At 43.2% G+C, this 11,014-nt stretch overlaps 1 protein-coding gene across 1 annotated transcript; it reads right to left on the reverse strand.

Moving 5' to 3' along the window:
• Positions 1–718: 718 nt before the first annotated feature.
• Positions 719–8,431, reverse strand: LOC117497680 (carbonyl reductase family member 4-like). Its single transcript, XM_034149682.1, has 3 exons — positions 8,338–8,431; positions 7,784–7,918; positions 719–1,099 (listed from the first exon to the last, which is right to left on the reverse strand). The coding sequence occupies exons 1-3, from the start codon at positions 8,429–8,431 to the stop codon at positions 945–947; spliced, it is 384 nt and encodes a 127-aa protein (XP_034005573.1). The 3' UTR covers positions 719–944.
• Between the last annotated feature and the right edge of the window lie 2,583 nt (positions 8,432–11,014).

Below are 11,014 nucleotides of genomic sequence, written 5' to 3' on the forward strand. Positions count from 1 at the left end.
GATATCTACAAACAAAGTCGATATTTTTCTAAAACCATTTAGTGCTTCACAAAATAAAATACACAACGGCTGTAGCCTGATGATATGCTTTAGGAGCTGTAGGTGCGTGTGTGTGGTGTAGGTGTGTGTGGTACAGTGTGTGCGTAGATGCAGCGGACAGACAGGTCTCAGTTGGTTTGGTGTCCTCTGCTTACTTGTAATACTTGTAAATAAAACTTTTGGCCCGTAATTTATTTTCCTCATTGTTGCGACCAGAGAGGGGGGGGGGGGGGGATATATCCAGTCTCTGATAGTGTTACGTTATTATGAGAATGCTCTGTTTGATTCTGAAATTGTATATATTTATATAAGTGTGTGTGTGTGTGTGTCTGCATCTGTAGCCTGTTATTGTCTCATTATACCGCACTGTGAATGAATCAAAGTAAATATATAAGTCATCATGAACACATCTGTCCATCAGACAGAGGGCTGCTGTGCCTCCTGTCATCATTAATGGACGTCTCTTTAAAATGACCGCTCAGAGGAGAGGAGTTCTCATTTCTCTAACCGCCTGCTGCTTCCCCTCCTCTCTCCTCGGTTCCCCTCCTCGAGTCCTCCGCTCGCATCTCCTGTGGGCGGGACTAAGTCTTGAGGATAGGAGTCGAGGAGGGGAATTAGAGAAATGAGATATGGCCTGTGTGTGTGTGGTCAGATAGAATGTTGGAGAATAAAACAGTTTAAAGAGTTCATATACAGTTTTATTCAAGAATCAACACCATAGTATTTACATTCCCATAATGCACTTGTGCTGCTTTTACAGGAAGAAGAAGTTTATTTATTTGTAAAAGCTTCTTATAGGCATCTTTAATAAGCAGTTTCTTTCTCACTGTTCACTTTAATCAGATATACAACAGAGAGAAGCAACAGATGGCATTCAAACACAGAATTTAATTTGTGTGTGTGTTCTACATGCTGAGATGCAGCCCCCCGTCCACCAGTAGCTCCGCCCCCGTCATATACTGACTCTCCAGCAGGAAGAGGACGGCCTGAGCCACTTCCTGTCCGGTGCCAAACCTCCGGAGAGGGATCAGACGCTCCGTCATGTTGGTCCGGATAAAACCTGCAGGACGAGGGGGTTCATAAGATAAGGTAAGATGAGGTAAGGTAAGGTAAGATAAGGTAAGGTAAGATGAGATAAGGTAAGGTAAGATGAGATAAGGTAAGGTGAGATGAGATAATGTGAGTTGAGGTAAGTTGATTTTTAAAACAAATTGTATTTGCATTGTTTGAACTATACACCCACCCTGCAAAAGAGTCGGAAAAAACCTAATACATTACAAAATCAAATAACTAAACAGATTTTCATGACTTCCAAATAAATATCATTTAAAAACATCCTCTTTTACACACTTTAAAGCTCCCATGTCATGCTTTTCCGGTTATTACCCATCCCCTTGTGTGTTATGAAGGTTTTTATGCATGTAAACGGTGTGCAGAGTCAAAACCCTCAAAGTACACCCTGTAGCGAGTAAAACTCTAACACAGAAAATACCTCCCCAAAACGCCTCGTTGGAGATACGTCACTGCCCATTTGAGTCTTCCATTTAGTTCCGGGTACCGCCTGATGTCATGCGGTACCCGGAACGAAATGGACCAATCCCGAAGAGCTATGGCCACACCAGCAGCGGCGTGTTCCTCCTCCAGAGGTTCGAAGAACCGGCATTTCACAGACGAAAGCTTCCAAAACATTGCCCAGTTTGAGGCCGGATATGCACAGCTTGTTTGGACCGTTTGGAGCAGGGGAAGATCTGGGTATACAACCTGTAAGTTTGCATTGTTATTTGTGTATTTATCAAACAAGACTGTTTAAATGTGTAAACTGTGTTGGACTGCTAAGCCATTGACACAGTGCTAACTGTGCTAACTAAGTTGCTAGAGTTTCCATATATCAACTCTAATATCAGCAGATGGCCTTGCATACATGTATCTCATAGCAGGAGAATGTCTGCATTCACACACAAAATACCTATTGACAGTATACTCCGGGTGATTTGCCGGTCAGTCGCAAAACGTAATTACATTATAGCTGGCGTAGCGATCTAACACACGGAGCTAGAGCTAGTTTTGGTCAGAAAAAACATTTTTGTGATGCTACGTTGCTAGCGTTTAAATATATCAACTACAATGTCAGCAGATGGCCTTACATGTTTGTCATGGCAGGAGAATGTCTGCAGTCACACACACGGAATACTCATACAGTATACTGTACTGTGATTTACCGTACATTGTGACCGTACATATACTGCATGTAGCTAACGAGGCTAGCTGTATGCTAGCGCAAAACAATGTATTCATGCAAGTTACATTGTATGACCGAACGTAGCAGAATACCCGTATACGATTGCAATTATAAACACGTTATTGCTAGCCTAATATGAACCACTAGCTTTTGTTCATAGTAGTTTTATTACACTGCATTATAGTTGCCTTTCCTCCAAGCTAACGTTCATATCGTGTTAGCTACCAAGGTAAACAAAGCTAGGTTAGCATATTAGCAGGCAAGCTGTTCATTACACAACTACTACTAACGAATCTAAAACAACTAAGTTTCTCTAATATTTTGTGATTTGCATTTGATTTCGTCCAGCCAGATCCTGGCGGACAATCCATGACGGGGAAGGGATTCTACTACTACTGAGGGTGCTAAAAGGCACCGCACCGACTGTGCGCAGGCAAGATGCGAGGAGGAGGAATGGATGATATACCGTGTATATATGTATATTTATGTTCATTTTGTACATTTCTAAAAATAAAGTTTAATGGAAATACTTAGTAGGCCTATCCTTTCTTCCCTGAATTCATATATAGCAAACCATGATTTGATTTCTCATCAAACAGTAGTAGTTTATAACGGGTAAAAATAACTTACTCTTTGTTATGAGAGTAGCTCGTAGGCCACAACGGAAAGACAAGGAGACATACACGAGTTTACAAAACCACGGCACATTTATTGTGGTAAATGCAGAGACAGGTGGTTGAGAGGATCGCAGAGTTAGTCTTCCTGCAGCCGCTTTGGAGAGAGACTGTGTCCGGAGGTGTCCGTGATCGTGCTGATTAGCCTCTTCAGCTCCACCCCATCGTAAGACAAAGGCCCTGGGGCCGTCACACTCTTCTATAACAACAGTTAAAAATATATATGTATATAAAATATACCGCTGTACCGACGCCATGATAAGACTGATGTTACGCTGAGAGCAGCCGGGAAAAGCACTGACATGGGCGCAGCCTCTCTGGTGGTTGACTAATCAGAACGAGTGGCCGAGCTGACCAATCGGAGCACACTAGGCTCACAGGGAGGGGGGGGCAAGAGCTCCAACGAGTCGTTTAGTGGAGAAAGTGAATACTGCTGAATACACATGCTTGACAGAGATGCTGTATGCGAAACCAATGTGAGTTTGGAAAATTGCACAGTATAAATCTATTTTAGTATACCTCAACAATGTAATTATGATCAGTGGAAATGGCCATGACATGGGCCCTTTAAACACAAAGACTACATCTATCCTTTAAAACTTCAATATTAGAGACTCCTTCTCCCCCAGTGAGCACAGACCCTGCCCAACAGCCCACACATCCAGAACCCCCTGCAGATGGTGGATCAGTGTGTAGCATGCTCCACCCTCAGACGCGCTGCCACCAGCCCCCTCAGACAGAGCACTGCATCCGTCCATCCAACTCCAGGAACTTGGTTCTTTCTACTTTTCCAGATCGCTCATTTTGCATTAGCAAACAAGAAATGTATCAGTACTAAAGTTTCCCTCTTTTTCAGGGTGTATTTGGGGCCATGGACACAAAGTGGTATGGAGAAAACCTCCCCCAACCCTTCCACCCACTCCTGTAACATTTTTTTTAGACCAGCCAATCTGGGACAGGACACCACTAAATGCTCCAATGTTTCTGCTATAAAACAGAACGGACAGCGCCCCCTTGTGCCCGGGTCAAAATGAGCTCTGTATTTGTTAGTGGCTATTGCTCCATGTATGATTCTCCATTGGATGTCAGCCATCCGTTTCTCAACCAGAGATTTATACAGGATCCTCCAGCTGCCCTGAGGGGAAAAGCCCAAGCCAAACACATCCGTCCACTTCGACTCTGACGCCTGCGAGCGAGCTGAGGTTTAGCACCTTTACGCAGCTAAGGTATAGCTGCTTCCCATTGCAGGAGCTGAACGTTCCAGGTGTTAGAGTCCCCAGAGATAGCAGGAGACCATCCTCCTCTCTCCATTCCCCCACCGCAGGATCCTCACTCAGGGCAGGAAAGACATACTCATGTCCCTTTCTCCACTGGTCAGCCAGATCTGCATCCAGAGCAAAAGTCCGGTGGGATGGCGACAGCGACTGCCACACCTCATCTACCAAGTTCTCCAGAACTCGGGTTGATCGAATGCCCGTCACCTCAGCCGGTGTTTCTGTGGAGATCCCTGTCAAATGGCCAAGTTTTACCACTCCCGCTTCGATGAACGCGTTCTTTAGGGTGGCCGAAGAGAAAAAGGTTCAAGAAAGAAAACCAGTGTCAAACAGTGGCTCCTCAAACAGCCACATCCCAGGCCGGGGGTCGGGTGGTCTGGTAAAACTCAGAATCTTCCAGGCATTGATGACTGAGCAGTAAAAAGGTTTAAGTCCAGTTATCTTGTACGCAGGGGCCTTCAGCAGAAACAGGTGTTTATCCAAACCAAAGCCCCCTGCCCTCCAGAGCAACAGCCGGGCCATAGCCAGCCAGCAGGGAGAGGCACCATACAGCAGCCGCTGCGCTGCCTGCAGTCTAAAAGCAGCAGTCCTCGCAGTAATGTCCACAAGGCCCTGCCCCCCCTCTGCCACAGGTGGGTACAGGACCGATGCTGGCACCCAGTGATGACCCGACCAGAAGAAATCCACGAGGAGCAACAGGTCATGGTGGTGGGCTGTTACAGACCCCTCTCAGCTGCCAAGGACTCCTTGTCTTCACTAGCAAATCTTTTATCTCAACTTGACTATAAGGAAATAGTGCTGCTTGGAGATTTGAACTGGGACTGGTTAACTGCAGTATCAGAGGATTTTAAAAACCTTTGTATCTCTCTGAATGTTACTCAGATTGTTAACAGTCCTACTCGCCCTAACATTAAGTCCCCTAATAAATCCTCCCTAATTGATCTCATTCTAACTAATGTTCCCTATAAATGCTCATCTGTGGGAGTATTTGCAAATGATGTGAGTGACCACTGTGCTGTAGCCACAATTAGGGACACTAAGGTCCAAAAGGTTAAATCCCGTATTATTATAAAGAGAGACATTAAACATTTTGTGGAGCAGGGTTTTGTTCATGATCTGTTTGGCTTTGATTGGGGAAAAATCGATCTGTGTGCTGATATAGAAACGGCATGGTCTTATTTTTATCTTGGTTTTATGGAGATCATTGATAGACATGCACCCCTGCGTACATTTAGAGTAAAGGGATGAGATAATCCTTGGTTTCCTGCTGAACTGTCCAGTCTCCTACATGAGAGAAACAAGGCCTGGGCAAAGGCTAGGAAATCAGGCTCAGAGGTAGAATGGCTGAGTTTTAGGCAGCTAAGGAATAGCTTCACTTCACATGTCAAAAGTGCTAAGTCGGAGTACTATTTGTCAGTTACCACAGAAAACCTGAATAATCCTAGAACATTTTGGAAAGCCATAAAATCGATATCCACCAGTGAGATCCGTAATGAGCTACCTCCGTGCCTTACCACAGCATCTGGCTCTATATCGGACAGGGCCACCATGTTACATTGTTTTGATGAGCATTTTGTGTCCTGTGGCTCTCTGTTTGATTCTGTGACTAACTCTGCTTCTGTGAACACCACAGTCGGTGACTCTGAACAATGTGGTCTGGAAAACCCTTTCAGTTTTACTCCTTTTACTGTAAATGTTGTTCATGAAGCTTTATCCAAGTTAGATCCTAAGAAACCGGCTGATTTTATTGCTCCACCTCTCACTTCTCTTTTTAACCTCTCCCTCAGCACAAATGCAATTCCTAAAGTATGGAAGTCAGCGTATGTCCTGCCTTTACTGAAAGGAGGGGAGGCGCACCTTATTAAATAAGTATAGACCCATCTCTAAATGATCAGTTCTGGCTAAGGTTCTTGAACGCCTAGTGAGTGAACAGGTAAAGGTGTTTTTATGTAAAGTCCGGCTTCAGAAAGCAACATAGCACCATCACTGCCACAATGAAAGTGGTGAATGACATTACGAGTATTTTAGATAATAAGCAGAGCTGTGCAGCTCTATTTATTGACCTCTCCAAAGCGTTTGATACCGTCGATCATCACATCTTAAAGCAGAGGCTACTCAGTATTGGCTTATCCAGCCATGCAGTGGGGTGGTTTGTGAACTACCTCTCTGAAAGGTCCCAATGTGTTCACTTTGATGGGCTGTCTTCTGAGTGGTTAAACATTGCTAATGGTGTTCCTCAAGGTTCTGTTTTAGGTCCACTTTTATTCTCCATCTACATCAATAGTTTAGGTGAAAATGTGGATGAAGCTACTTTACATTTGTATGCAGATGATACCGTGATGTACTGTGCAGGTCCCTCCATTAAGGAGGCTGGTGTTAAATTACAGGCTGTTTTTAACATTATTCAGACTCAGCTCGCTGAGCTTAAGCTTCTTTTAAATGTTGATAAAACCAAGGTAATGCTTTTTTCTAAAGCTAAACAGACTCCAGAGACTGCTTTGGATATTGTAACTGCGCAAGGAAAAGTACTAGAAGTGGTTGCCTGTTACAAATACCTTGGTATCTGGCTTGATGATTGTCTCTCTTTTAAACTTCAGGTCAATAACCTGCTTAGAAAGCTGAGGGTGAAGCTAGGTTTCTTTTTCAGAAACAAGTCCTGTTTCTCACTTGAAGCCAGGAAAAGGCTCTGTGACCTTTTGACCTGTGCTGGACTAAGGTGATCTGGTCTATATGAATGCACTGTGATACTATGGGTACTTGTAAATGTTGATAACTATGTAATTGTAGCGTGTAAATATAATGTATGATGTCTTTTTATTGTTTTTATGTTATAAAAGGGTGTACCAAGAAGTCAGTTAAGTCGCTTCAGCTGATTCAAAATGCTGCAGCACGTGTACTAACCAGAGTTCTGAAAAGCCTTACTTCTTCCTTCTCTCTGTCTGTACCTGTGTACTCTCATGCTCCCAACAACCCAGCTTCCTGGAGCGCGAGCCCTGGATCCTGAGTCCTGGATGGATATCCTCGAGGATTCATCTTCTTATTATAGACACATGCATTTCCAAACATTTGGTCTACCTATGCTGTAAAATGTATTATCTCTTCAATTAACACACGGTATCTATTGCACGTCTGTCCGTCCTGGGAGAGGGATCCCTCCTCTGTTGCTCTCCCTGAGGTTTCTCCCATGTTCCTTTAAACTCTGGGGTTTCTCTGGAAGTGTTTCCTTGTACGATGTGAGGGTCTAAGGACAGAGGGTGTCGTATTGTCATACTGATATTCTGTACAAACTGTGAAGTCCACTGAGACAAATGTAACATTTGTGATATTGGGCTATATCAATAAACATTGATTGATTGATTGATTGATTAATTAAATATAGGCCTTGTAACTAACTCACTGATTACGGTATGACTCGCTTGAAGTGAATATTTCCTCCCTTGTTGTTCAGAGTTTGGTTATTTATGGTTTTTGCACTTATTGTGAGTTTCTTTGGATAAAAGCGTCAGCTAGATGTAATGCAATGTTGTTGTTGTTGTGTTGTTGTTGTTGTTGTGTACCTGGAAGCAGCAGGTTGACTCTGACGTTTCTTGAAGACACTTCTTTAGCCAGAGAGCGAGTGAAGCCCTGCAGACCGGACTTCGAGGCGCTGTAGACGCTCTGACCCGCGTTCCCCTTCAGACCCACCACAGAGCCTGGGACAACAACAACAACAACAACAAACAGGAAGGTTGTAAATAAGCTCTGGCAGCAAGCTTCATGTGTTTACTGCACTTAAAAGATTAGAGGTACTTTATTGATCCCAAATTGGGAGCTGCATTGCACATGAGTAGAAATGAAAGAGTAGAGATAAACAATAATAGAATTAAAACAGCTTTAAAAAGTAGAGAATATACAGCAGAGCGTGAAGATGAAACATCGTATAAAACTTGTCTATGTGAATATTAATGTGTAAAAAAGGGTTAAAAAGAAACAAGATTCATAATCTTCCAGTTCCTTGTTTATTTTTAGGGTTAAAATAAATTAAATGTTAAATGTAATGGCCTCTAAATCCTAAAGTGATGCACGCTGCCCCCTAGTGTCCAGAATAAGAACCACAGCTGTATTTCCTCACCGATGTTGACGATGGCGCCGCCTGGTGGCCGCAGCATGCTGCGCAGCGCCGCCCTGCAGGTCAGCATGGAGCCCAGCAGGTTAGTGTGGAGCATATGGCGCGTTTCCACTACAGCGCGCAGCCCGGTTTAAGAGGGCTGTGACGTGAGCGGCCCGTTTGTGGTTGCGTTTCCACTTGGCCTAGTACCGGCCGGCGGGTCCTAATTCACAGTTTTTCTGGTCTCATAAAATCGTGGGGCCAGGGCCAAAGACAACCGGGCTGAGTTTGTGACGTCAACGCTCTCGGCTGCTGATTGGTCGGAGAGAATCGTCACAATCTGCGCGCGAGATAATCCATTTTTACAAACAGCATTTTTGTTAACAGAGGAGCTACAACAATGGCAAAGAAAAGCACACCATGGTCGGTCGAGGAAGTGACGACGTCCATTATATTGCAGATGATAAGGTCCAGCGGGTGCTCGACGGGACAACTCGCAATATCAAAGTCTTTCAGGAGGTCTCTACACAGACACTGGACTCTCCAACGGCGTTACTGGAGTCTGCATGGTACGTTTTTGCTAACGCTCTGTTATTTGCTTGAAAGCTTTGTGTCCCTGCTTTGTGTCCCTATCTGTTCTAAAGCTCACTTCTAACAAATAAGTCTATTTTATCCTTACATTTATGTTCGACAACCGAAGGCTAGCTAGCTAGCTAAGGCAGATAGCATTAGCGAGAGCTATTGTTTGCTAACACCATATGTGCCATTGTTTACGTTCAGTTTGTCTTTTCTATAGTTGTTGTTGCTATTTATAGTATTGTGCTGCAGTAGTTTGTGGAATTTACAAGTCATGTTTCTGTTCTAGATGATTACATTGGGACTAGCGAGGAGGAACAGTTCCGAACAACGTCCTCTGCATCAACAGCACAAACCGAGGAGAGGATCTGGCCCTGCAGGAACGGCAACTGGCCCAGCAGAATCAATGCCATGTCTTATCTTATTGCTTGTTGATAAATAATTGCACCCACCAGCGATCGCACAGAAAGATGGCATCATCTAGGCGTCCCTCTGCAGTCAGAAATATCATAAACACCATCGTCCACAAAGCACTGTACAGGGGTTTATGGATTTAAGAGAATACTTATCACAGTGAAACCTTTATCATCTGTTGCAATTAAAGCAAATAAGAGAATAAATACTTGGTTAAATAATACATTTTAACTCTTTAGCAGGACAACTCCATACCTGCCAACCCTACCGATTTGGGCGGTAGTCTACCGCTTTTGACATGTTTCTACCGCCTACCGACTTAGCTGACTCTCCCTACCGATTTTCAATCTTCCCAAACTATAACAAATAAAAATGACACTACATAGACACTGGACTCGACTTTTGGCGGACACCGTTTGCAGCGTGTCTGTGATCCCATCATACAAACAGTCCTCTGTGTTTCAGTCGATCGCGAGATGTGTCTAAAAATAGAACAACAATATTCTGTTTTATCGTTAATGTCCTATAACATAATCTTCCTGTGCCAGAATAATGCACTTGAACGCATCAAAGCTTTGTGATTGGCGTGACCCCATGTATCGGGGCGTGGCTGGTAGTCAGTGGGCACTAGTTTGCTGTGCAGTCCGCACACACAAGACCACAATTATGGCAGAAGCAAAAGAGCCCAAAATATATAATTTTCACTCCGAGTGGGAGGATGATTATTTTTGTATCTATTCCAATTCAAAGTCCATCTGTCTCATCTGCAATGCGAGCGTGGCTTTACCGAAGAAGGGTAATTTAGGAGCGGCATTTCAAAACAGTGCACAAACGCTACGAGACGGAATTCCCTCCTAACTCTGCCCTACGCTCCCAAAAGGTGAGGGACCTGAAAGGACAGCTAAATGCACAGCAGTCCATTTTCACCAGGCCCAACAACAAGAGCAAGGCTGCTACCATAGCATCTTATCGTGTCAGTCACGTTCTTGCGAAACACATGAAGTCTTTCAAAGACGGCGAAGTTGTGAAAGAAGCATTCCTGGAGGCTGCCGACGCGCTTTTTGGGGACAGTAAAAATAACAGTAGCATTTCAACAGGTTTTTGATATAATAAAAACTCAAGTTAGATACCGTTATTAATCAGCTTTAAGTTTTAGTTTGTTTGAACTTATTCATTATAATTATTGTACAAAATGGTATAAGAATGCAAACTTTAAGATCTGTTCTGTTTAAATTGATTATAGTCTATTATCAATTCAGGTTAAGAAACTAGTGTTGCTTGCATCCTATTTTAAAGGCATTTCTTTTTATACTCTACTAAAATGCAACAAAAAAAGGGTTTGATTCTATTAATTTTGTCTTTTTTATTGCACTTTGGCAGCAGATTCCTGTGTAGCTTCAGATCTGAGTTGTCTTATTAGTAAAACTAATTTATACTTTTGTAGCAACACTATTTTTATATAATGACAAAGAAAGGGTTCAGTCTTTTCTTTTTTTCCTGTGTCATATGTGGCAGCACTGTTCAATGCTTCTTGAAAACATTACCCACTGTAGTTTGTGACGTGTGAATAAACTCCAACTCTGTATCAACAACACTGTTGTGTAACTTCAGTTAAATACTTGTGTGTGTGTTGATTAGAAAGAGGTAAGATAAAGGATCTGCAGTATTTTATGAAGTATTAATCGTACAAAGGTCAGTTTTATACAAGTAG

The sequence above is a fragment of the Trematomus bernacchii genome, unplaced genomic scaffold, assembly GCF_902827165.1.
Source record: "Trematomus bernacchii unplaced genomic scaffold, fTreBer1.1, whole genome shotgun sequence".
NCBI lineage: Eukaryota > Metazoa > Chordata > Actinopteri > Perciformes > Nototheniidae > Trematomus > Trematomus bernacchii.